The sequence below is a fragment of the Fukomys damarensis genome, unplaced genomic scaffold (genome assembly GCF_012274545.1).
Source record: "Fukomys damarensis isolate Sample0158 unplaced genomic scaffold, DMR_v1.0_HiC HiC_scaffold_16, whole genome shotgun sequence".
NCBI lineage: Eukaryota > Metazoa > Chordata > Mammalia > Rodentia > Bathyergidae > Fukomys > Fukomys damarensis.
This window is the reverse complement of record NW_022900928.1, coordinates 60184174-60211464: the sequence shown is the minus strand read 5'-3', so window position 1 is coordinate 60211464 and position 27291 is coordinate 60184174. Positions and strand designations below refer to the sequence as shown.

The following is a 27291-nucleotide window of genomic DNA, read 5'->3' as shown; positions in this document are numbered from 1 at the left end:
CCCCGGGGCTTGGGTTTCACTCCCCAGAACCGGTGGGGACGCTCTGGATGGGTACAACCTTCCGTTGGGCCCCAGGAAGTGTCTAGGGCGCCTGAAGGGGGGGCTGAGTTTTCCAAGTGGAAGTCAGAGAAAATACTCCCATCTTTGTCACCGGGATCCCTGCCCCACAGAGGCCTCGGAGCTCGCGGTAACCTTCCCTCCAAACGCCCGCCCCACACAAATACACACAAACACACCCATACCGTGCGCCGCAGCCTCGAGTGGCAGGGGAAGGGGGAGGAAGCGGTTTTAGAGAAAAAGGAGGAGGCTTCCTTTAAAGACCGGAAGTCGTGCTCCCGAGAAATTCTTCCCTCCAATGGGCTACCTAGAGACTCCCACTGGGAGAGTTTTCTGGACGCTTCTGAAGTCCACGGTTACAGAAAGGAAACACTCTCTCGGAAGAGAAGGGCTTCGGGTTCCTCTGAAAAGCAAGCCCGATACCTGAAAAGGGAAATTCCGGAACTGGATGTAAGGAGATATTTTCGCGTGGAGCTTCTCGGACCCAATTAAATGTTGTACCCAGTCTGGTTACCCGGGTAACAAACGGCGCGGTTTGTCTGTGAACTCAGAGGTGGGTTCCCAAACCTTTGGAATAATTGTTCGTTAGTTTTATATTTAGTCTAATCCTAACATGTACCCATAGAATCTAAATCTCTTTTCCTCATTCCGTGGATAATGTGGGACACCTTTCCACTGGGGGGGCGGGGAGGATGAAGATGTTTATCTCAAGATGTAGAAAGAATATTATAACTCTTGAAAGTTCACCAAGTGTTCCAGCTTATTTATATTAGCCTACTTAATCATCACAATAATTATGTGAGATTGAAGGCCAGGGATTTAGCTCAGTGGCAACGCCCCTGCCTCGAAAGCAGAAGGTCCCAAGTTCGATCCCTGGTTTAAAAAATAATTTAAAAAAATATATATATATATGAGATTGGTATTGTCATCTTAATTTTGAGCAAAACAAAGGCATATGCTCTTAACTACTAAATTCTACAGAGGATCAGAGAGATCTCATGCGGCCCTCACCCCATATACATTCTTCTGGCAATTTAAGGACTGGGGAGGCATCAGTTAGCTGATATACAGGTGTTGGTATAAGATCACCTGGAAACCCAGACTTAAAATGATTGTTCCCTCAGCATTTAAACTCCAGGTAGACATAAGCCCTTACCTGAGTGGATAACTTTAAAACTTAGGAAATAGTACTAGATAATTATAAGATAAAATGTTGGTGCAGCTTTTAGACGTGTTGGGAATAGCTTATAACTTCACCAAAACAATTCTTGATCCACTCCTCTTCTCCTAAAAGAGGAAATGAATCCATAGATACTGTTTTCCTTAAATCTTATCTTTCCACAGGTTTCAGAGGCCTATTTCATCATCAGTCATGCAGACATCCTCAAAGGGTCTGCTCACCCAGATTACTCAGTTCTGGAATCTCCTAGATGATCTGGCTGAAAGTGACCCAGAGTGCTATAAGAACTTCATTCAGCAGGAGCTCAAAGAGGGAAAACAGCTCTGCACTGGCCCAGAGCCACACTTCTGTCTACAGACCAGGATTCTGGTACATAGAATTGATGCCAGGAGTGGGGAGGTCTTGAATGAACTTATCCTGGAATAATTAGAGAACACCTACGCTTAAGTATTGCTACTTTTAACACAAGCAATTTTGATGGAAACTGCCTTTGTAAATAGAAACTAAAACACAGTATGGAATATTGTTTTACAGGAGAATGAATGGTAAATACGTATCTGACAATGAGATGATGAAGTGGTGAAATAGGGTCAAATGCACTAGGAACAATTTATCAATTTCCCCTTCTTCTGCCCAGTTCCTTTCAGAAGGAGCAGCATCTGAATTCATAATGAAAATAGCTGATGACTTTAGAGAAAGCAAGTGACAAAAATATAATTTATCAAACAGTTTTATTACATGACTTAGCACCTAAAAAGCTCTCTTCCAACACTGTGATAAACGAATTTTAGGACATAACATTATTTTTTAAACTTGACTTTGAGATATCAAAATTATTCACTTTCCAGAAGCCAAAAGAAAAAATACTTTTTATCAATCTGTGTCAGTGGAAAAGGATTCCCACTCCCCAATTAAGTATGTATCCAGTACCTCTAAGTGTTGGCAGACCAGAAGACATCACTGAGACATCAGGTAAAAAGGATTAAAGAAAAAGCGCATTTTAAAATTTTTATTGTGACGCAGATACAGGAACACATGCCTATAATTCCAACTACTTAGGAGGCTGGGACAGGAGGATCACAAGTTTGAGGCCAGCCTGGTCAATTTAGGGAGAATTTGTCTTAAAATATAAAAAGGATAGCCAGGGATTGTGGCACATGCCAGTAATGCTAGCACTAGGGAAGCTGAAACAGGATTATGGTGAGTTTGAGCCAGCCAGGGCTACATAGTGAGTTCAAGGCTAGCCTGAACACAGTGAGACCCTGTCTCAAAAAAGAAAAGAGGGAAGGAAGGAAGGGATGGGGATGTAATTTAAGGCCTTGAGTTCAATACCCAGTACAACAGCAGCAGCAAATATATATATATATACACACACACACACACACACACATATATATATATACATGTGTATATATATATATATGGACTAAATTTTACTTGGCAAAAACATTTCAAGTAAAATATTTTATTTGGCAGTATAATTATGACAAATTAGTGTACCTGTATGCAAATTCAATACTGCAATTATATGGGTGCTTTTAATCCATACAAAAATGCTAAACAGTGCCTTAATTACAACTTTTTATATATATAGCACCACTGTGAATCCTGAAAAATGCAGGAATTTTTATTTTGTAGCTTTATCAGGAATATGGTTTAATATATAACCTAACAATATCATTAGAGAAACAAGGTGTCTTTGTTTCATATCCTCTGAATTACACAGATGAGTACACAGTCATCAATGTTGCCTACAATCCTGAGGTTCTCCAGGCAACAGAAAAGGAGCAAGTGAAAAAAGATCAGATAATAAAGATGGCTATGAAATGCGTTGAGGAGCAATTCCAACTCACTCTCTCACACTCTTACCATATTACCAAATTTAAAATAAAAGGAAGCATTCAAAGAATGAAACAAAATCTGATGGGAATGCAAGATGATGTCACAGATTTAAGACAAAAAATAAGAAAGGGTAAGTTGATGAATGTAAATCAATTTAAAATGATTTAAGGTTTTTTTTTTTGCAATTTTATACATTTTTCAAACAAAGTCTTGATTTTAAAAAATGAAAAACTTCAGAAAAATATTGTCTATAATCTCATCATTCAGGGGGCTGAGGTAGGTCAAGAGGCAGGGTCCCCTGAGAGCAGTGATGGGTGGGTGGCCTTGTCACTGTGGAACATGACAGTATCCAAGGGCAGAAGCGCCCACATCTTCTTCACTCTAGCCAAGATGACTGTAAGATACTGTGCTGAACCAGAATAGCAAAAGAAATTGGCTAAAAACTTAACTCTATTTTACTCTCATTTTGTATGTATTAATGCTAAAATGTAGAAACAAAGCCAAATACAAAATAAAATAATCAGCAATACATCTTTTTTCCTTCAAGAAGGACCTGAAAAGATGATAGAAATAGTCCTCGTTGACAATAGTACCATATATTTAATGTATACTTGGCTTACAGTATGTATACACATACACACACACACACACACACACACACACACACACACACACACACACATATATAGCATACATACACACACAGATTGGGTATTTTTAAATGTTAGCATATCCATAAAGATTTTAACTCCTGAAAATTTTTCAGCCAAAATTTTTGGCTTAAAATTCCCAGTTTTACTGTTGTCGAACTAGCGATCTAACTGAACTCAGAGCCTTAAATGCCAGGTGAGCATTCTACCACTGAACTACATCCCTGGCCTTGTTAAAGATTCTTTTGGCTTAATATTTCCAAACTAATTTAACTGCAGCTTATCCTGCCATCTCTGCTTATACAACATATCTTACAGCTCACAACCTGATAGTACTTTGTGATTTTTCTTGCCTTTTTTTTTTAAAGAACACACTCTTGAACAATTAAGAAACAGCACTGTGAACAATTCAGATCACTTTCCTCATCTCTTACTGCCAAAAGACCAAGTTTCAAGTGAAGCAAGATGTCTGATAGAAGAGATTTCTACTACTGAAACCCACGTGGAGATGAAGATACCAATCTATGACTTAAAAGTTTTGAAGGATCAGCATGAGAAACCTCTGAAAATTGAATTGAAAGTCGACTTACCTGGTATTAATGAAGTCTCTCTCTGTGACCTTAGTGTTTCTGAGGTAAGTTAAACAGGTAACACAGTAGTCCTTTGGTATATCCATGAGGGACTGTTTTCAGTAACTCCTGCAGATACTAAAATCCATTGATGCAGAAGTCCAGTATATATAAAGTGGCATAGTTACATATAAAATGTGTATATAATGTCCTCCCATATATTTTAACATGGTCACAACAAGGCTGTAATTCATGTCTCACAGCTGGTAAGTTCTGAACCACTGGTGGTTCGTGTATGACTGTCCCATTGGGCAATGAGAGTCCCATCAGGTGAGACAGTTGTGCATGTACTGCTGGAGGTTCAAGCCAGCAGGGACCTGTTAAATCATCTCTGGATTAAAATAATGCAATATAAATGATAGTTGCTATTAGTCAGCTGTTACTATTAAAATGCTTAAAATATTTCAAAATATTTTATTTTGGCCCATATTTTCAGATTCCAATCCATGATCAGTTTGCCTAGATTATTTTTAGGTCTGTGGTTAGACAGCACATGCTTACCTTATGGCCAAAGAACAAGAGAGAGAAGGAAATGACCAAGGTCCCACATTCTGTTGAGGGCCATGCCCCGAGTCAGCTAGACTTCATACTGGTCCCCACCTAAAAATTCCACACCCTCCTGATAGATGACTCCAGGGAAAGCAAGCCATTGCTGCATGGACCTTTGGGGACATTAAGATCTAAACTATCTCATTATTAGACTGCATTGTTTAGGGAATAATCTGAAGGCAAAAGGTCTTTTACATGTTCAGTAAGGTGCAACCATCAGAGGCCTAACTATGGTACATTTTCATCAATACAAGGTAGGTTGAATCCACAGATACAGTACTTTAAGATACAGAGGGCCAGATATATGGTAAATTTGTACCTGTCAGCATTCACAGTATTATATTGTAACAGCAAAAATTTCAAGGTTTTATAATAATTTGCTCAGGTTACATATCAGCTCCATGAGTCTTGACTGCACATTCCTAGATCCAGATGAAGGGGCAGTTTCCATCTGAGATATGTAATTTTCCTAGGAGAGTTAAAATACAAATGACCAACCTATGCAGTAGATCTAAAACTTCTCCTTAGGCATGGCATTTCATTTCTGCTTATATTCCACTGACCAAAGTATTTCACAAGGCCAAATCATACACCAATAGGACTGGAAAGTATATTTTTTTCACAGGTAAATCACAGGAAGTCACTTGGCATGGATATATAATCCCCTTGTAGAAAAAGAACAAACAGTTGGGACCAATTCTACAGTGTGTTTATCCTCTTGGTCACAGATACTTGCTTCTTTCTTCAAGGAAAACACCTCAACAACAACAAAAAACAACACATAAAGACACACACAAAAAAATATTTTGGCTGGGGATTTAGCTCAGTGATGCCACCGCCTGCCTCGCAAGCACAAGGTCCTGAGTTCGATCCCCAGTACCACACACATGTACGCACGCACGCAATACAGGATTTTGTCATTATATATACTCTGTGATTTGTTCCTTTAACTACAAACCAATGACATGCCAAGTTTACCCCCTAAACTCTTCACCATACGATGAGGAAAGGAGACAGATAACAATAATAGTCTCATTTCAGGAATGGGAAAATATGAGGCACACAGTTACTGGTGCACACTGATTCTGGTATTTTTGCTTTTCCTTGACAGTTCATTATCTAGCTTCGTAGTCTTATTTTTCATGACCTTCTGCTCCATTCTTTGGGAGATTATTTTCTTACAGTATAAACTTTGGCTACATCCGAAAGTAGTGACTATACCAGTCTTAGGTGCTGAGCAGCTTCTTCACCCTGTCTCTTGCACATGGAATATTCAAAGGCCAAAGAATGTTTTAAGTCAATTCTTGTTTTCTTTGATTCCAGCCAGTGCTATACTTAAGACATGTTTGTGTCTCAAGAATTACCTGTCTCATTAGACTTAATTGTCATTTTAGCCAAATAACGATTCACTGAAGTGTACCTTAATCCAGAGGTTTGAAGGGCATAAAGATCTGTGGTTTAATATTTGTCTCTAGACTTTGCTAATAAAAATAATTTCTCAACTTTATCCTTTACCCATAGAAAATACAGTTCCATTGTTCAGCCTTTAAGTCTTAGAATTTAGGAGCTCTGTATATTCCTTTTCAATTCTGCTTGTGCACTGGACAATTATTTCCTAAATTTGCTTTTCTTATAGTATTGTATGAAATGTTGTTAGTAGGACCACACATACTAACATTCCCCACTTTACCTTAAAGCCATGAATTAACTAAGTATTGTCTTCTAATTATTGTGATGGTTTCATTAAAAGCTTTATTATTATGAAGGATGGGTCATGATCTTTCAGGTCATCCCTAAGTTTCCTTGCCATTTGCTAATCGACCCAAAGACAATACATATAATTTAGGAATGACAACATCCTACCTCTAGTACTCTATCAGTTAATATCTTATGTATTGAGCAGCAATCACAATGTCAAAATTTCAGGAATTTACAACAGTACTTTCATTGCTCATTACAAACCACATGACAGTAAATGGTATCCTCCCCCAAAGGGAATAGTCCACTAGCACAATCACTGACCAGGAAATATGTTTATCTCTTAAAACTTTTCTTTATTCTTAGGATGACTTACTGATCGAGGTCTCTGAGAAGTACAGACTACATCTGAATCTTCCAGAATCTGTTAATACTGAAATGACTACAGCAAAATTTATCAAAGAGAAATCTACATTAATCATCACAATGCCACTGGTATAAAACAAGAGCATCATATTTTGAGTTCCCAGTGCTGTAAATTATGTGAATTATAGGCCTGTTATGGGTAGAGGTGTAGTACCTTATCTTAATCATTAATTGTTTTTTAAGAGTTCTTAATGGGTTGTCATTTTCCCTTTACCTGTAATATTTAACTGACTTTTCCTTCTCAAACTTGGCATCAACCAGAACCTACTAAAACAGTATAGATGTAAGGTAATTATTTCAGTGCTATCTGTAGCAATCTTGAGTAACTAAACATCATTTGGGGAAGTTCTAATTTCAAGTTAAGATGTGTAGCTACTTAAAAAAATAAATATTTGCAATACTGATGTAGGCCCAGATATATTCAAACCTGTTCTCTAACATTAATTTCTATACTTCAATAAAACAGTTCTGCCAGAGTCTAGGTAGTCAGCCAGACCTTTTTTTCAGATATGGACATGTCTGTTGGATCAGATACAATGACATGTAACAGCAATCAAATGTTACACATCACAAACTAAATAAATCCATCTCTAATTTGAGAAAGTGGACTTTGGACAAATATTTTTTCTCTTACAGAAATAAAGTAAAAGAATTTCTAACTTCCATTTATCTCTAAGCTGCCAAACACCAAAGTACCATCTGATTTATATTCCAATTTAGCAGTACACATGTCACACTTTAAACATCCTTTAATCATCTTTCTTTTCTAGACAAGATTTCCAGTAATCATTAATGTATACTTCAACATAAGGATTATAAATCTTTACTAATTTTGAAACTTTTTTTAAAGGTAGCAAAGTTTTATTAACGGTAAGAAAAGAAACAAGCTCTGCAGAGTAAGTTTGGGCCAAATAAAAATAAAAGTACTCTAGGGCCGGGGATTTAGCTCAGTGGTTCCACTGCCTGACTTGAAAGCACAAGGACCCAAGTTTGATTCCCAGTACCAAAAATAAATAAATAAAAGCACACTCTAGAGTGTGAGGGTAGCCACCATGCAAGACAACCCAGTGACCCAATGCTGTATGTACAGCAAATAATTTGTGACATTTAAAAGCAAATATACTTGTCTTAAGTTTGATATAGATTTGATAATTTAGCTTCTGAAAACTTTCTGGAATGGCATGATGACCTAAAATTGTTAACAAAGTTATTATACTTTTCATCCTTCAAAACACTTAAAATCAGCTGGGCATGACGGTGCAAGCCTGTGGTCCTATCACTCAGGAGGCTGAGGCAGGAGGATTGCCATGAGTTCAAGGCCAATCTGGGCTATATAGTGAGAACCTGTCTCCAACACCAAAAACTTGAAATCCCTTCACATCTTTTCTTCTACAAAACAGCTACAATGTGTTCCCAGAAAATCTCCGTACAAGCCGGGCGTGGTGGCACAGGCCTGTAATCCCAGCACTTGGGAGGATGAGGCAGGAGGATCGCTGTGAGTTTGAGACCAGCCTGGGATACATAGTGAGTTCCAACTACATAGTGAGACTCTGTCTCAAAAAAAGAAGAAAAATCTCCGTACAACACAGAACTAAATCTCTACTTTGGTATGCAATCCATAGGTGTTACTTGCATTACTGTTTCTGTACTCCTTAAAAAAATGCATAACATTGAATATACTTAATTTTACAATGTTAAATTCATATTTTCTAAAATTTCCTCACATATTAATGGATTTTTACATTAGTAAAAATGTCTTTCATTTTCCTACCTACAAAAAACCAAACTGTTGCCAGGAAGGACATTAATCAAATGTGGACTTAAATTTGAACCTAAGATTTTTTTCCCCTCAAAATTAGAAATTTAGAGACTAGATTTTCTGCAGACTTGATTTTAGATCAGTTCTCAGTATTGACTATAATTTCCCTGTGTATTCCAGCAGTCATGCATTATGTAATAACTTTTCCTTGCAGCATATTCCTGTCGTCTCCACATGCTGACCTCCTTTTGTACACCATGCCTTGAGACAACTTTAGACTCACACACCTCAGAATAAGGGGTAAATTCCTCTAATAAAACCAGACCTGAGGTACTTTCCATTTTGGTATAAGTGCCACGCCCCAAGATGGAGTACTACCTTAGCTCCTTGAGTTTAGAGCGCTGTATTATATCCTCCTAAATTCAATCCTTATTTTACCACTTACATAAAGTTTATATGTATTGTGAGTTTATAAGCATATAGCTGACACTGGATCTTAATCATTTAATGTGAAAGAAATTCCCAACAGATCAAAAATTACACCAGACATATTGAAAACAAAGTTTAATTTTTAAATAATCTTATTTATTTATTTATTTATTGGTACCGGGGATTGAACTCGGGTCCTTGTGCTTACAAGGCAGGCCACCGAACCGCTGAGCTAAATCCCTGGCCCTAAATAATCTTATTTAAACAACACTATTTCTAACTTTCTTCCTTCAATTCAGGTAAGAGAAATATACTCACTGCAGATTTAGATTATAGCTGAGATAAATTCTTAACTCAAACAACTTTTAGTAGATGGCAACTTTATTTTTCCTTCAAGGGAACAAAGAGACCCACAAACATTAGCAAAGAATTAATTATTTTTGAAGTTTCATCTGGTGGAACTGGATCTGGCCCAGACTGATGATGGTCCCTTGTGATAAAATGTTTTTTACATAATCTTCAATTCAACCTAAAATTACTAATCAATGAAAAGTCACATTTAATGAAGTGAACTGTTTTCATAATAATATAGCAAAGTAAATGTGGAAAATACGGAGTGTCACTTATGCACCATGTAATAATGAACATTGAGAAATAATTCAACACTGAAACAAAGCAAATCTCAGATGAGAGCTCCACATATTACATATATAAGGAAGCACTGGTCAGGTTTATTTTTAAATAGTCATAAATAATTCCAAATATTTATTAAAACCCATCAATTCAACAGAAAGTCTGGAATTGTGGTAATGTTCCCAATTCATTTTTATTATCCTAAATATCATGTCCTCCTTGCCTCTAAAGGAAAAGCAAAACACAATAAAATTTTAAAAAGTATTTAGGCTGATGAGGTAGCCACTTAATGAATTTTTTTTTCCTCTCCAGCAGGATTTTAGGGCTATCTTGTTTTACATGAGACAATACTGGGGTGGGAAAAAAACTTCTAAAAATACATTTATCTTTTTTACTTTCTGCAAGCAGAAATTACCATTTAGGGCATCATTTGTTTTATTTTGTTTTTTGAGACATCTCACTACATTGCCCAGGCTGGCCTCAAATTCTTGGGCTAAAGTGATCCTCCAGCCTCACTGAGCCTCTTGAACAGATAGGAATACAGGCAATGCTAGCTAGGCTAGGGCATCACTGTTTTTATCATTCTAAACCATTCACAAATATACCCCTTCTCTTTTTTTCAGACAGGACTTTGGTGACAGACTTTGGCACATATCCAACTCTAGTAACCATATTTTACATATATACATGTATTCCTTTTTCATTTCATAGAGCTTTCCAGTTATTTTGAGTAATAAATTCTGATAACTAAGTCCATTTATAAATAGATATCTTAAAGGAAAATTCTACTTCCACAACTTAAATTCTGTTAAATTTTATAAGCATGCTCATTTATTTAAACAAACATGTAATTCCTCTGAGAATTACATGTTTGCTTAAACAAATACCCACTTAAGTCCTCGTGTATACCAAGAAATTGGTTTATATCTTTAGAGGGAAAGCAACCATTTCATTTAAACATTGATAGAAAAATAAATGTTTGAAGACATCTAAGAAAATTTTGACCATTTAAAATTTCACTTATTTCTCTTGAAGTCCTCTACCCTTTCCACATATGATAAACCAAAACCCAGATCATGTAACAGAAAAGTTTAAACCATGGTTCGTTCATACAAAAGTAAGAAAAGTAACTTTCCCTAATTTCTCTTTCCTTTACATCTAAGAAATTTTAGGCAATTAAATTTGGAACAGCAAAGTATCACTGATATTACTTTTAGTATTTGTGTCTAGGGAAGCACAGTTCTGCCTGTCCTGTATCTCCTAATGGAAATACATATCACCAAGCTAGCATATATCCTTTGACTAAAAGTACACAGCTTAAAACCAGGTGTTTAATCATTGAATGTGAACAATATATGGGTATAACCGGCATTAAAATATTCAGTAATGCCATTATAAATAATTTATCTGGAAAGACTCCATAATAAAAATAACTGGTGAACTTTAAAAGAACCATGTTTAATAACATATAAATATCCTAGTAAGAATGAACCAATGTAACCTGCAAGAGTCTGAAGATTCTGGGGGTCAATTACAACAACATGGTAATAGGTTTTTCAAGGTACTTTCTAAATTCAGCAAGCCACTGGGCTCCAACTGCTCCATCCACAACTCGATGATCACAACTGAGTGTCACAGACATCATGCTAACCACATCAAATCTAGAAAAAGTAAAAACATTATTAGGAATTGTGAAGGCAATCAATGAATTTTAATCAGTATCTACCCATATTCTGATTCCTGTGCTCAATCCTACCCATATAATATTATTTCCCATCTACTACTCATGTAGTTACCTCAAATTAATAGCTTGAAGAAAAAGCCCAGACACTTAGAAACATGGGTAGGAAAACTACACTACATATGCCAAATCTTAAACTCTGTTGTGCATTGTGCGTGGGGGGGGGGCGGTTACCAGGGACTGAACTCAGAACCTTGTGCTTGCGAGGAAGATGGCAGCACCACTGAGCTAAATTCCCCAGCCCTCTGCTGTGCATTACTTTTGGTATTGGGGATTGAACTCGGGTCCTTGTGCTTGTGAAGCAAGTGGCGGAACCACTGAGCTAAATCCCCAGCCCCATTGCTGTGCATTTTTTAAAAAAATTATTTTATGTATTGTTTACACCTGCTTTTATATTAAAATGGCTGGGTCGGGGACTGAGCTCAGTGGCACCGTGCCTGCCTGGCAAACACAAGGTCCTGAGTCCAATCCCTGGTACAAAAAAAAAAAAAGAAAAAGAAAAATATATTAGAATGGCAGGGTATTTGCAATAGTCTGTATGGCCCAGAAAGCCTCAAGTATTTACTATCGACTGTTAAAGAAGTGTGCTGTCGGCCAAGGATTTAGTTTAGTGGTTCTGCTGCCTGCCTCGCAAGCACAAGGACCCGAGTTCAATCCCCAGTACCAAAAAAAAAAAGAAGTGTGCTGACTTCTCACCTAGAGTAAACCTATTCAAAAGAATCCCATCTCAAATGTGATTAATTGCATTTAATAAAAGTTGGTGCCCTAAGGAATTCCATTCCACATTTTCATTCTATTGAAGGGCCAATATACCATCTAAACAACTGTCAGTAAAATGGTAAAACTGAAAATTAAAAAAAAAAAAAAAGATACAAAGTAATGAAAATGAACTTACAACTTCTTTTCCACTTTGACACTTACCCTTTTTCATTATCTGCTGGAACCAATTTATCCTCTGAAGCACCAATTGCTAATATACAAGCTTGAGGTGGGTTAATAATAGCAGAGAAATTCTTAATGCCAAACATTCCCAAATTGGAGATTGTAAAAGTACCACCCTAAAGAAAAAAAAAAGATTAAAAAGTAGATCATATTAATTGCCAACATAAATCAGAAAAAAAGTACAGTCTGTGAAAAAGCTTTAAGATAATCTTTTTTTGGTCCAGGGATCAAACTCAGGTCCTTGTGCTTGCGAGGCAGGTGGTGGCACCACTGAGCTAAATCCCTGGCCCCTAAAATAATCTTTTATTACTTTGTTTTCAGAAAGGCCTAAAGAGAATACACATTAATGAACATTATAATATGGACAAAAGTCAGTTGTAGTAGGTTGTGCATATAATAAAGAGGAAAATGTCTTATTTTCAGCACTTAACATGTGACTTAATTTTTCTTTATTTTCAGGATCTTATGTCAATAAGAATATGTGGCAGACAAAAAACAAAAAAAAACAAAAAACAAAGAAAAAAAAGAATATGTGGCAGAAACAAAAGGTAGAAAAGGCAATAAAAGCATCAGGTTCACCTTAAAAATAATATAATCCTTGAAAGTTGACAATAAATATGTTACCTGGAATTCATGTGGTTGTAGTTTACCCTCTCTTGCTTTGGCTGCTAAAGAAACAACATCATTAGCAATGGATTCCAGTCCTTTTATATGTGCATTAAAGACAATAGGTGTGATGAGTCCTGCAGGAGTACTGACAGCAACACTGACATCAACAACATGATTTCTGTTTAAAGAGAAAAAAGGATTCAATCCTCAGTATCTCCAAAAAGCAAGCAAACAAAAAACACTAAATGATCAACACCAACATTTATCAAAAGCCTAAGGCTATGGTGTAGCTTAGTGCTAGAGCACTCACCTAGCATTCATAAGGCCCTCAACAAAAACAAAATGAAAACAAAACAACAACAAAAAAAAAACCCAAAACAACAAAAACCAAACCTATATGCCAAGTTAAGCAAGAATGGGTATTTACCTCAAAAAAAAAAAAAAAAAAAAAAAAAAAAGAACTAAACACTAAGGCAGGTATGTTAGCGCACATCTGCAGTCTCAGCATAACAGGAAGCTGAGATAGCAAGATTAGAAATTTCATCTGGAAAATTTAGTTGACTTAGTGAGAACCGATCTCAAAATAAGAATTATAAAAGGGCTGAGAATGTAGTTCAGTGTAAAGGCCCTGGGTTCAATCCCCAGTGCCCCCCCCAACAAAATTAGGATCTGTTTGTGCTACTATTCAGATGTCTTCCTCATAGTTTTTACCATTTGCTGTGCTTTCTCCTTGATTTGTACTTTTGAAACATGAATGGTGCAGCTAGCCTGGAGCACGCATACCTGTAATCCCCACTATTCTGGAGGTCAAGGCAGGAGGATCATTAAATTAGAGGCCAGTCTAAGCAATTTAGTAAAGTCTTATTCCTAAATTTTAAAAAAGTTAAGCAGTGGAGAGCTCAGGCTGTGCAGGACTCAGTGGCTGGCAGGACCCCTCCTTTAGCCAAGCTTCACAGGCATAGTGTTTTAGAGGGATGGGTCTGAAAGCACTAAGACTGTCTAGGGTTCTACTCAGTTCCCCCTGCTACATATTTCCAGCTCAGAATTCAATGGTCTGTTTGCTGTCCCCATGCCCCAACATGACCAGGACTGGAAGGACTCAGCATTCCCACTGACTCTAGCTGTGACTTACTATCCCTTCCCCTTATCTGGTGGGTTCCAATAGTACAGGGCCTAGAAAGAAACTACCCACCAAACACAGGGATGCAGAGTAATTTCTTTGATTGTTTCTTTTAGAATTTGTTTTGTTTTATGGTTTCATTTTTTTTATTATCTTTTTCTTATTTGTATTTCGTTTTTGCTGTTATTTTTAACTTAATTCCATTTACATTTCCTTTTTTTTGGTACCAGGGACTGAATTCAGGACCTTGTGCTTTTGAAGTAGGTGTTGTGCCACTGAGTTAAATCACTGTCCCATTTTTATTCTTTAATCAAATTTTTATCTCCTTTTCTCTCATCTTCCTATTCTTTCTTTTTACAATTTTACTTCATTTTTCTCTTTCCCCATCCCCTTCATTTTTATTATTACTGTTAACTTTATTTTTAGCCTTTTATTTATTATTGCTGGTATCTTTTCTATTGTTAATAGTGGTGTTGTCATTGCTTTTCACTGTATGTATCTGGTTTGTCTGTGTCACCAACATTATATTAATTTGTTTTCTCTAAGTAGTGCTAGAGATCAAGAAGGTTAGACACTAACAAAACCTGCTTTTTTTTTTTTTTTAAGTTTTTTGAGACAGTCTCACTATATGGTTGAGACTGACCTTGAACTCACTATGTCACACAAGCTGGCCTCAAACTTGCAGCAATCCTTCTGCCTCAACCTCCCGTGTGTGTGTGGGTGTTGGGGTATTTTGAGACAGGGTCTCACTACTGTAGTTCAGAATGGCTTTAAACTCACAGTAGTGCTCCTGCTCAGCCTCCCAAGTGCTGGGATTACAGGCATACAACACTATGCCTGGCACAAAGCTCAATACAGAAACACAAGAAGCACAAAAAAACAAGACAATATGACTCCTCAACATGTCCATAATTCATCAGTATCTGACTACAAAGATACTAAAGTGGATGAAATGCCAAAGAATCCCAAAGATTTGACTTTTCAATTAATGACTTCACAGAGAATACAAATGCAGGATAGGAAGGAAGTATTCAACAAAAAGATAGAGATTCTGAAGAAGGAGCAAAGAAATTCTGGAAATGCAAAACACAGTAAGACAAATAAAAAACTTAGTGGAAAGCCTCACGAATAAAAAGGAACAAGCAGAAGACAGAATTTTAAGGCTTGAAAGGAAGACTGAGGACTCAGGCACCACAACAACAAAAGACAGAAATTATAAACAGAACATCCAAAAATTCTGTGATAAGATTAAAAGACCAAACTTAAAATTTGTTGTAAAAGAGAGCACCGAGATTCAGACTAATGGCATAGAAAAATAATTAATGAAACAATGGAAAACTTCCTAAATCTTGATACATCAGATATTTAGAAATGTAAGCAGACATGACCAGAAAAGAAATTCCTATATCACATTATAGTTAAAATGGCAAATATACGGAGTAAGGAAAGAATAGTGAAAGCTACAAGACAGAAATGCCAAGTGACTTACAGAAGCAAATCCGTCATACCAATTTAAGACTTGCCTGCAGAAACCCTGAATGCCAGGAGGCCATGCAACAACATATTTCAAGCCTTGAAAGGAAATAACTGCCAACCTAGATTACTATATCCAGCAAAGCTATCCTTCAAAATTGAAGGAGAAATACTTTCCAGTATACGCATAAACTAAAGAAATTCATGATCACTAAGCCAGTACTGCAGAAGATACTTAAAAGGAATCCTATACCCAGAAGAGGAAGAGTAGACAACCTAATGAGAACCAGGAAAGAATGAAACATTACAAAAATAACAAAACATCAGGAATCAGTACATACCTGGTACCGGGGATCAAACTCTGGACTTTGTGCTTGGCAGGAAGGCGGAAGAACCACTGAGCTCAATCCCCGGCTCAGGAATTAGTACATACCTTTCTCTTAAATCTAAATGTAAATAGTCTTAATTCTCCTTAAAAGACATAGATTGTCAGATCGGATTAAAAAACAAGAACCAACTCTACTGCTTGCAAGAAACACACTTCCCTAACAATGGCATGCAAAGATTAAAAATGAAAGGACAGAAAACAATATTTCATGCAAATGGAACTCACAAGCAAGTATGAGTAGCTATGCTCCTATCTGACAAAGCAGACATCAAGACAAAGAAGGTCACTACATACTGCTAAAGGGAAAAACATCTGCAAAGATACAACAATTGTAAACACATATATACTGAACATCACTGCACCCAATTTCACAAAACACTACTTAACATAAGAGGACATACAGGTCCCAACAGAGTAATAGTGGGTGAGTTCAATGCTGTACTCTAACCGATAGACAGGTTATATGACAAAAACTCAGCAAAAAATCAGTTCAATTACACCATATACCAAATGAACTTAACAGATGTGTACAGAACATTCCATCCAACTACAAAAGGTACATTCTCAGCAGCTCATGAAACATTCTCCAACATTGATTTTATTGTAGGCCATAAAGCAAGCCTTGAGAAATACAAAAATATTTGAAATAATCTCTATCATTTTACCATACCATAATGGGATGAAGTTAGAAATCAACAGCAAGAGAAACTACAGGAACTATACAAACACATTCAGATTGTACAATTGACTTTTGAATAATCAAGAGATCATTGAAAAGTATCAGCCTACAGAATGTGAAAACAATTTGACAGACCAGTAATATCTAAAATATGTATAAGCCAGGCATGCTGGCACATGCCTATAATCCCAGCACTCGGGAGACTGAGGTAGGAGGATTGCTGTGAGTTCAAGACCAGCCTGGGCTACATAGTGAGTTCCAGGTCAGTCTCAACTACATAGTGAAACCTTGTCTCAAAAAAAACAAAAACAAAAAAAAAAAACGGGGGGGGGGGGGGATTTAGCTCAGTAGTGCCACTGCCTGCTTCGTAAGCACAAGGTCCTGAGTTCGATCCCTGGTACCAATATATATATATGAATATATTGAATGCATTGAAATCATCCCAAGAAATATAAAATTAAGGGGAAGGTAAAAATGACCAAAGTATATTACATACATGTATAAATCTGTCAAAATGTTTGTTTATTTTTGAGATAGGATCTAGATATGCTGTTCAGGCTGGTCTTGAACTTACAGGAGTGCTGAGATTACAGGTGTGAACCACCAGCTTTTGAATTTTTTCTTTGTTAAATCTGCCACAAGAGAACCTATTAATCGGTGTAGTCACTAATGAAAGAAAAGATGTAGAAAATGCTTTTTCTTCTTTTTATAATAACAGTAATATAAAAACATCTATTTACTAGAAAAGGTCTAAACTTAAGAGTCAGAATCCCCTCCCCCGTCCTCCATACTGGGGATTCAACTCAGGACCCTGCGCTTACCAGGCAGGTGCAATGCTAAATCCCCAGGCAGAAGTCAGAATCTTAATGCCAGTCATAGTTCTGACACTTATTAACTCAGGGCAAATTATTTAACTCACTGAACATTAGTTTCTTGATCTAGAAAGTGACAATGAAACACTTAACTCAGATGGCTGTAGGATTAAATCATGTCAAACACACTGTGTGTTGTACCATATGTGCAACCATAATATTACCATATACTGTTTTCAATATTTCCATTACTCACATTGGATGAAATCACTGGTGAACAGATCTAACCCTTGCTTTGTGAAGAGTCACTATCAGCTGAATTAGACATATCTGTATAATGATCTCCTTGCTGACCTCAAAGACTCTGTAGCCATTCTCTCTCTCAAGCTACTAGTTACCACATTAGACAATGTAACTGCTGACTGGTACATACCTTCCTCATCTATACTTACTGTCTTATAACTGTGTCCAGCCAAGAAGAGTTTGCTTCAGGAACTTTTAAACATGCCAGAGCTGAAGCTTTTATGATGAAATCATTGACAGAAATTTTGCTTTTTCCTTCTAACATCTGAAAAGACAAGAAATCATAGTAATCTGGGAGACTGAGGAAGGAGGATCCCAAGATCAAGCCCAACCTAGGCAAACTAGCAACTTGGTGAGACTCTTTCTCAAAATAAAAATGCAAAAGTTAAAAAGGGCTGGAATAGCTCAATGGGAAGGCCTAGGTTCAATCCCCAGTACTGAAGAAAGAAAACAAACAAACCAACCTACCTACCTTGAGAATGTAACTATATACATAATCTTGACAACAGACTGGATAAAAACTTATAAATGACCTATGTGGAAAAATGAAATGAAACTAAAACCTGGCAACTTGTTTGATATAGGCATTAAAAGCTACAAATGGGCTGCTAAGCACTGTTTCAGCAATACCCTTCACATGGTTTATCTTCATTTTCTTTCATCTCAACCAATCTAAAAGTTGGTTCTTTCAAACGATCAACCAAATGACAATGACAAGAACAAATGTTTGCCCAAGAAAAAAAGAGAAGATTCAAATCCCTAAAATCAGGAGTGCAATAGGAGACATTATTAGCTACCTTGTACAAATAAAGGAATTTTATGTCTAAAATACTATGAACAACAATATACTTACAAATTAGCTAATCCATATTAAAGAACAAATTCCTTGCAAAATACAAATTAAAATTGAACCAACAAAAAATAGAAACTTTGAATAAACGTAAAACTGGTAAAGATCAATTTTAAACTACCACAAAGAAAAGACTAGACCTAAATGACTTCACAGATTAACTCTTGTCTTCCTTGTTAATTCTGGCCAGCCTAGACTACACAATGAGACTCTGCCTCAAACAACAACAAAAACTTATTCCCCCTATGATCAGGAAGATGAGGATGTTCACTCTTTCCACTTCTGTTCAACACCAAATTAGAGGTAACTGGGCATAGTGGCACATGCCTGCAATCTCCTCACTGGCAAGGCTGAGGGAAGAGGATTGCCACAAGCTTGAGACCAGCCTGGGCTACATGGTGAGTTCAAGACCAACCTGAATCACATAGTGAGACCCTGTCTCAAAAAACCAAAAAGAAAAAAATAAAGTTAAAACTTAAAATTATAAAATGTTTACAAGGAAATGTAGGTGCATGTCTTCATAACGTTACCTTATATTAGGCAATATATTTTAGATATAATGCCAAAAGCACAAGGACAAAACAGATAAATTGGACACAATATTAAAATTTTTATGCTTCAAAGGAAACCATCTACAAAGCAAAAACTATACAATTAAAAACAAATTTGCAAATCATCAATCTCTAATAAGGCATCTGTACTGCCTATACGATAACAATTTAAAACTAAAGGATCAAGGGCTGGGGATTTAGCTCAGCGGATCTGCCGCCTGCCTTACAAGTGCAAGGACCCAAGTTCGATCCCCGGTACCAAAAAAAAAAAAAAAAAAAAAAAAAACTAAAGGATCTGAATAGACATTCCCACAGAGACGTAAGAATGACAATGAAAAGATGTTCCATCTCATCAATCATCAGGCAGTGCAAATCAAATCCATAATGAGAGCTGGGGACTTAGCTCAGTGGTACTGCGCCTGCTTCATAAACGCAAGGTCCAGAGTTCAATCCCTGTACCATAAAAAAAAAAAAAGATAATACTTCAAATTCTCCAGGATGGCTATAATCAAAAAAAGATAGTACAAACACTGTTGAAAACATTATGAAGTTAGAACTCTCACATACTGTTGATGTAGATGTAAAACGGCAAGCCCACATCAGAAAAGTCAAAAAGCTAAACCACAGGGTTGGGAATGTAGCTCAATTATAAAGGCATGCAAAAGACCCTGGATTCATCCCAATACCACAAAAGGAAACAATAAAAAATAGAAAAAAACAAAGAATTACCATATGCTCTAATTTAGATATATCCAAGAGAAATAAAAATGTATGTCCCAATTCAAGTTTGTATATAAAAATTTTATAGTGTTATTCATGATAGGCAAGAAGTGGAAACAACGCGAATGTCCATCAACTGATAAATAGCTAAACCATGATATATCCATACAATGGAATACTACTCAGCAACTTTAAAAAATGAAATACTCGGGGCCAGAGATTTAGCTCAGTAGCACTGCTCCTGCATCACAAGCACAAGGTCCTGAGTTCAATCCTCAGTACCCCCCCTAAAAAAAGGAAATACTAATTCATGCTGCAACACAGATGAACCTTGAAAATATACCAAAGGAAAGAAGGCATTCAGAAAACAACACAATTTGTTGAAAGGAATTTGATTATAAAAGGAATTTGATTATATAACAACACAATTTGTTATAAAAGGAATATGATTCCTTTTATAGAATATGTTTATAATAGGTGAATCTACAGAGACAAAAAGTAAGTTAGTGGTTTCTTAAGACTAGAGAAGATGGGAGAGTTGATTGGATTATGGCTAAGGAGTATAAGATCTCTATTTGGGGGGTGATGAGAATGTTCTAAAATATATTGTGTGACAGTTATAATAACTCCGAATATACTAAAAGCAACTGAATTGTACATTTTAAGTGAATAGTATGGCATTATGATGGTATGAATTATATATCATAAAGTCATTCAAAATGATTGACTATATTTAACATAGTTGCCAAAGTTGCAACTAAATTTATGAGAAAAGAGTTTGACTACTTTTTTTTTTTTTTTTTGTACTGGGGATTGAACTGGGGTCCTTGTGCTTGCAAGGCAGGCGGTGGAACCACTGAGCTAAATCCCTGACCCAAACTTGACTATTCTGACAATAAAAGTCTGCCATCATTTTTAATCCCTATAGTTTATTTACATAGATCTGTTGCTACGTCCTTCATGCATGCAGTCATGTACTGTACATTTTGAGAGCCCACTCTATTCTGGGTGTATAAGCTAAAGCTAGCTATGAAACAGTGAACAAAAAGGGTGAAAATTCTGTTCTCGTGGAGCTTATACTCTCAAGTGGATATGTAATAAGTAAAACATACAGACAACATTAAGTGTTAAGGAGAAAAATAGAAGAGAACTAAGGGTAGAAGGAAAGTGCAATTTAAAAATAACGGAGACCACAGAAGGTGATAGTCAAACCCTTAAAGAGGTAAAAAAGAAAGCCATGTGGATACCAGAGGCTCTATGCAGGGAGAACATCAAGTGCAAAGGTCGTAAGTAGGAGTGTCAAGGAAGAGCAGGGCAACCACTGTGTCTGTAGTGGACAGAGCATGTGGGAAAACAGAAGTGGTCAGAGGTGTCACGTTACTGCTCAAAAATATAAGGGTTTCTTAAGTGTTCAATTCATCAAATCCCAATTCCAGGGCTGGGGATTTAGTTCAGTGGTAACACTGCCTGCCTCGCAAGCGCAAGGTCCTGAGTTCGATCCCCAGTACAAAAAAAAAAAATCCAAATTCCAATTCTCCTATAAATTAAGATCTTCCTTAACATGGGATGGGGATTTAGCACAGAGGTTCTGCAGCCTGCCTTGCAAGTGCAAGGACACAAGTTCGATGTCCGGTACCAAAAAAAAAAAAAGATCTTCCTTAAGGTGACTTTCTGTGTATCTGCTCTAGGAAGAGGTACTCACTCTTCTCTCTCTCTCTCTCTGACATAAGCTACATTTATTTTCCTCTCTTTTTAGTGATGCTAGGGGCTCAACCCAGAGGCCTACACAAGCACTATATAGGCAAGCACTATAAGCTACATCAGCAGCTCTTTCCCCCCTCCAAGGTATGGAGGTTCAAACTCAGGACCTTGCACTTGCAAGGCAGGCATGGTGCTACTGAGCTAAATCTCCAGCCCCCCAGCTTTTTATTTTTATTATGGAACAAAGTCTCACTAAATTCCCAAACTGGCCTTGAACTCCCAACTCTCCTTCTCAGTTGCCAAGCAGCTTAGATTCAGTCATGTGTACCCAGCTTATTTTCATTTTTAAAGCATTTTATCCTTATGATACTCCATCGCTAGAATGAAATTTCTTCAACTCCTCTGCCAATCCAAACACTTTATTTTTCCTGATCCAACCAAGTTTGTCCTGTACCATTATGGATTTCTTTGTACTTTCACTGGTCTCCCCCTTTTCTAACTTAACTGATCCAAATGAATATTTTTACTTTAATAAAAATTACATTCCCTCTTTTTCACATGAATTATCTTCCCAACTAGACTACAAACTCATAGTGAAGAAAGACAGTGTCTATACTCTCTGTGTTCCCCAAAGTGTCTTATGCCAAACACTAAATAGAAATGTGGTACTCTACTCTAAATAAAGAATAGTGTTTCTTACCTACCAAGAGACTCAAGTATCTCATCAAAGTGACTTTGCTAGACTAACATCTATCTGTAGCAAAATCAAGTTTAAGCAATTTTAATCACAGATTTGGAAGATGAAAATTCTCTAGGATATTCTCTGCAAACTAAAACTAAGATGAAAGCCCGGTATGGTGGCACAGCCTGAAATCTAAGACTCAGAAGGCTGAGGCAGGAATGTTTCAAATTCGAGGCCAGCCTGGTCTACATAGTTAGTTCAAGGCCAGCCTGAATTACATAGCAAGACCCTGTCTCAAAACACTAAAAAAAAAGGGCTGGGGATTTAGCTTAGTGCCTGCCTTATGACTAACTGGAATACTGTAAGAAAATATTAATGTTGAACTGGGCATGGTAGCACGTGCCTGTAATTCCAGCACTCTGGAAGGCTAAGGCAGGAAGATCACAAGTTCAAGGCCAGTCTGGGCAACTGGGACCCTGTCTCAAAATTTTTTAAAAGGCTAGGGATTTAGTTCAATGTAAAGGCCCTACATTCAATCACTAGTACTAAACTAAAAGCAGATTATTTAGGGAGGAAAGACAGAACAAGTTACAGAGTTCAAATTTCCAGAAGTATTACCTTATTAAGTTCTTTCCGTACCAACAAAACTTCTCCCATATTTACATCAATAGAAAGGTAATAATGAGGTATAGTTTGCTTTGACTGCATTAATCGCTGTGCAATAACCTGAAAGTAAAGAGATTCAAAAGTCAATTATTTTAAATTGACAGAAGACCTTGCCTAGTTCAGGTCTCTGCTTTCCTCTTCACTCTGCTCCATAGTAGTACTTACCTCAAGCACTATCAGAATTGGAGGATGAAGAATTAATTGCACCATCACTTTACACTTTCTAATAGATTTAACCAAAATAGTGGTTTGCATCCTAAGTATTCACCTGACGAAACCAAGCTTCCCTTGAACTAGTCATCTAATATTCCCAACTTAAAAGGTTTCTACTAGTATTTTAAACTATGAATGCAATTAAAGAGCCAGAATAAAGATGGCCAAAACAGCCCTGGTTCCAGATTATGGTGATGCACTTACTCGACGAATGTTGCTGATTGGGATATCTGTGAAGACACCTGTAGGAACAGGTGCCATTCCAGGACTTGGGGGAGGCACAGCAACTGCTGGGGCCTAAGGGAGAAAGAAAAAGCTCTTAGTAACTACAGCTCAATCTTAGCATATACAGCTACAAAAGACTGCCAATGACCCTTTATATATGGCAAAGTGGAAAATAAAATGGCTAGTTTTAGCCTCACAGAGTAAAAAGAACTGGATGAGATAACATTTGTTTTGTTTTTAAATTTTTTTTTTTTTTTTTTAGACAGGGTCTCACTATGTAGTTGAGACTGACCTAGAACTCACTATACAGCCCAGGCTGTTCTCAAACTCACAGTGATACTCCAGCCTCAGCCTCCCAGAATGCTGGGATTACAGGCATGCACTACCACGCCTGGCTGTTTTTAAATTTTTTACTTAGAATACTGAAATCATGTTTTTGTTTTTTGCATTTTTTTGGTGCTAGAGATTGAACTCTGAACTCGGGTCCTTGCACTTCCAAGGCAGGCGGCAAGGGTTTTTGTTGTTATTGCCTTTTTGTTTTCTGAGACAGACTTGCTATGTAGTTCAAATTGGCCTTGAACTCACTCCGTAGCCCAGGCTGGCCTTGAACTTGTAGAGATCCTCCTGCCTCAGGCTTCCAAGGGCTGGGATTACAGGTGTGCACCACCACGCCCAGCATATTTGTTTGTGACAGGAGCTTAGTGTAGTTCAGACTAGCCCTGAACGCACTATGTAGCCCAGGCTGCCCTTGAACTCATGGCAATCCTCCTGTCTCAGCCTCCCAAGTGCTGGGATTAAAGGGGTGCACCTTCATGCCTGGCTGAAATCATGTTTTGAATGTCATCTTTCTTTGAGCCAGAATATATGCAATGACCATTTTACATTAAAAAAAATTTTTTTTGGAGGGCCAGGGATTTAGCTCAGTGGTTCTGCCACCTGCCTCGCTCTTTAAGAACAAGGACCCAAGTTCAATTCCTGGTACACCCCCCGCAAAACAAAAATTTTTTTTGGAAAATTATCTTCATGAAAAGCAATCAAAGCATTCTTAAATTGAAAGAAATGAGATAAATATAAACAAAATAGTCCACTATCTTGAAAACATTAAGGAAAAATCTTTCATTTTAAATATCTTGGTAACTTGACTCATTTTCTTTATTATTACTATCCTAGCATCTTAACAAAATAAAACTTGAACATACGAATTTAGTCCCTGTGTGGACTAACCACATAATCACTAGACAACTGACTGGGAACCATGCTATTAAAAATGGGTGGAAGGATGAGGAAAGGGAGTTTTGGAAAAAACTATCACTACTCAAAACTCAATTTGGCATACATGTCACTATGGCATATCACCTCTGATTTTATTATATGGCAGCACACAAGTACCTAAGTATTATTGTCAAGCTACTGAAATTAGAAAAAAACTGTTCTGGTTGAACTATTTCACTCATCAATAATGTACGAAATGGTCTTACATGGAGTACAAAGCAGTTTGCAGAGATAAATGCAAAAAATAAGAGCCAAACAGAACTCACAGGAGCAGCTTTAGTAGGCACAAAAGAGTCAATGTCCTTTTTGATGATTCTGCCATCTGGTCCCGTCCCTGGAAGAAATACACAAGTATCATACATATGACAGCAGGCCACTGAAGTCAACACTGTGATCCTCAAGTGAAAGTTATTAAAAGTTTGTTACCAAAAGCACTCTGAAGGCTCACAGCTTTAGCACTGCCCCTACTGCCCTAAGATGCTCCCTCAGAATACCAGCTTTTGTTAATTATTCATTTTAATTCACAGACTATCCTTGCTTATTCAATAGTGGCTCTATTGTAAATATTTTTTTACCTATTTCTCTTTCAGAGTTTTGTTTAATTAGATTACATTTGGTTTTGCTCAGTGGTTCCACTGCCTACCTCCCAAGTACAAGACCCGAGTTCCATCCCTGATACAAAAAAAAAAAAAAAAAAAAAAAAAAAAAAAAAAATTTTCTTTTAAATTGGGAAATACTGACATAGGATAATGTTGAACACAATTTATACATCTCAAAAGGAAAACTAGCTGTCCCTTTCTGATTAGCTTAAAATTTTTTTTTCACCTTTTCTGAACCTTGAAATAGAGTCTCACTTGGCCATAAAGGATTCCTTTATATATGGTTAATAGATATGATAATTTCTCTGTACAAACTGGGCAAGACAACTGTTTCACCCCAAAATAGCACAAATGTAATTACAATTATCTTTAGAATCTTTCATTCCCCATGTTTTTATGTTTTTCTGTACTGGGGATTGTACTCAGGCCTGCACACTAAGCTATATCCCCGGCCCTTTTCTGAGATGGATCTCACTAAATTGCTCAGGCTGGGATCGAACTTGCAATCCTCCTGCCTGAGTCTCCCACAGTGCTGGGATTACAGGCATGTGCCAACACTCCCAATTTATTTCCTGTGTAGTCTCCATCATTCAGCTTTCTCACAATAGTCAGGCCTATGGTTAGTTAGAGACAGTGAAGGAAGCAGGTACAATGCCACATATGACAAAGGACCTTCAAAGTTTTCTCAAAAGGTTTAATTTTATTTTTCTTCAATTCCCCTTCCTCCTCCCATCTATAACTTCTTAGGATTAATTCTAGACCAAAGGAAATAATCCTGACCTTGAATTTTATGCATTTCAGAATTTAGTTATTATACCTTTTACACTGGCCCACTTCTAGAAAAAAAAATTTGATTAAACCAATTCATCTTCCCCCATGGCAGACTTTTAAAAGGATTCTCCCTTTCCTTCATTAGAAACACTGAGTTGGCTAGGACTGTTCATCCTCACCAGAAGCTCTAGAACAGAAGTGGCAGTGCCCCCATTAGATTTCTCTCCTTTAGAAAAGACAGAAGCCATAACCTCCCCTTATAACTAAGACTGAGCCAGACACCACTTCATGCAGCCCTTTAAAGGGGAGGAAACCTGTAGCAACACTCAACTTACTCAGCCACTCATGAGAATTTTCTTTTCTTTCCTTTTTTTTTTTTTTTTTTTTGGTACCAGGGATTAAACACGGGTCCTTGTACTTTCGAGGCAGGCAGCAGAACCACTGAGCTAAATCCCCAGACCTATAAGAATTTTCTGACCAAAAGGAGTCAGCTAAAACCTAATTTTTTGTTTTGTTTTGTTTTTGTTTTTTGGTTTTTTTTGGTACCAGGTATCGAACTCGGGTCCTTGTGTTTGTGAGTCAGGTACCAGAACCACTCAGTTAAATCCCTGGCCCACTAAAACCTAATTTTAATCTATCACCCTAAGAAGGCATAACAGGAAATCATAAAGCAATGTGGCATAAAGAGAACACCACCAAACTAGCAATACAATTTGTAGGGCTCTTGCTACACACAAATAAGATGGATAAGAATATAAATAAGACAGATTAACTACAATCACTTAGTCTCATGTGGTCTTCATCCTCATGGGCAGGATGCTTATAATACCAGCCCCTGCTCACAAGAATGTGGTAGAAACAAAGTGGGATACTGACATGAACAATGCTTTGCACCAGAGAAAGAGGAAATATGGGTAGTCTGACTATCAGGGGTTAGGCCTTAATGCAGTATATCCCTAAGTCATATTCTGGTCAAATATGCTAAGCAATCTGTCCCTCTATTGAACTTTTCCCTTCCTGGAGTTATTTTTTCTCTCTTTCTTAACTCAAGTTGTCCAAAGTTGCCCAGAGTTGAAATGTAGGCTAAATGTCACCTCTTGTTTTCTCTATTCCATCTCCAAA

The 27291-nt window shown here is 37.1% G+C and overlaps 3 protein-coding genes across 6 annotated transcripts in view; 1 reads left to right on the top strand and 2 right to left on the bottom strand.

Moving 5' to 3' along the window:
* Positions 1 to 374, bottom strand: part of Nkapd1 (NKAP domain containing 1) — a 13560-nt gene extending 13186 nt beyond the window's left edge. For all 3 annotated transcript variants that reach the window (XM_010610698.3, XM_010610700.3, XM_010610699.3), the window contains exon 1: positions 243 to 374. The gene's annotated coding sequence lies outside the window, so the exon portion shown is untranslated. The remainder of the gene's footprint in view (positions 1 to 242) is intronic.
* Positions 129 to 13105, top strand: Pih1d2 (PIH1 domain containing 2). Of its 2 annotated transcripts, none has more exons than XM_010610703.2 (7): positions 129 to 187; positions 1402 to 1606; positions 2086 to 2209; positions 2964 to 3209; positions 4098 to 4363; positions 6972 to 7100; positions 12995 to 13105. In XM_010610703.2, the coding sequence occupies exons 2-7, from the start codon at positions 1430 to 1432 to the stop codon at positions 13085 to 13087; spliced, it is 1035 nt and encodes a 344-aa protein (XP_010609005.1). In that variant the 5' UTR covers positions 129 to 187; positions 1402 to 1429; the 3' UTR covers positions 13088 to 13105. The 2 variants fall into 2 exon arrangements, with proteins under 2 accessions (XP_010609005.1, XP_010609004.1); XM_010610702.3 differs by lacking the exon at positions 129 to 187 and adding an exon at positions 396 to 610 and having other exon boundaries at positions 12995 to 13104.
* The window catches only part of Dlat (dihydrolipoamide S-acetyltransferase), a 28710-nt gene continuing 12294 nt past the window's right edge, over positions 10876 to 27291 (bottom strand). Inside the window, exons 8-14 of the mRNA XM_010610704.3 lie at positions 25066 to 25133; positions 23507 to 23599; positions 23042 to 23149; positions 18069 to 18184; positions 13160 to 13322; positions 12515 to 12651; positions 10876 to 11513 (exon numbers count right to left, since the gene is read on the bottom strand). Of these exons, the coding sequence (XP_010609006.1) occupies positions 11384 to 11513; positions 12515 to 12651; positions 13160 to 13322; positions 18069 to 18184; positions 23042 to 23149; positions 23507 to 23599; positions 25066 to 25133 (815 nt within the window). The 3' untranslated portion in view covers positions 10876 to 11383. The remainder of the gene's footprint in view (positions 11514 to 12514; positions 12652 to 13159; positions 13323 to 18068; positions 18185 to 23041; positions 23150 to 23506; positions 23600 to 25065; positions 25134 to 27291) is intronic.

Coding starts and splice junctions, on each gene's coding strand:
- Pih1d2 (XM_010610703.2), top strand. CDS start 1,430: ATGCAGACATCCTCAAAGGGTCTGCTCACCCAGATTACTCAGTTCTGG. Junction 1,607..2,085: donor GTCTACAGACCAGGATTCTG/GTACATAGAATT, acceptor TTCACTTTCCAG/AAGCCAAAAGAAAAAATACT. Junction 4,364..6,971: donor GTGACCTTAGTGTTTCTGAG/GTAAGTTAAACA, acceptor CTTTATTCTTAG/GATGACTTACTGATCGAGGT.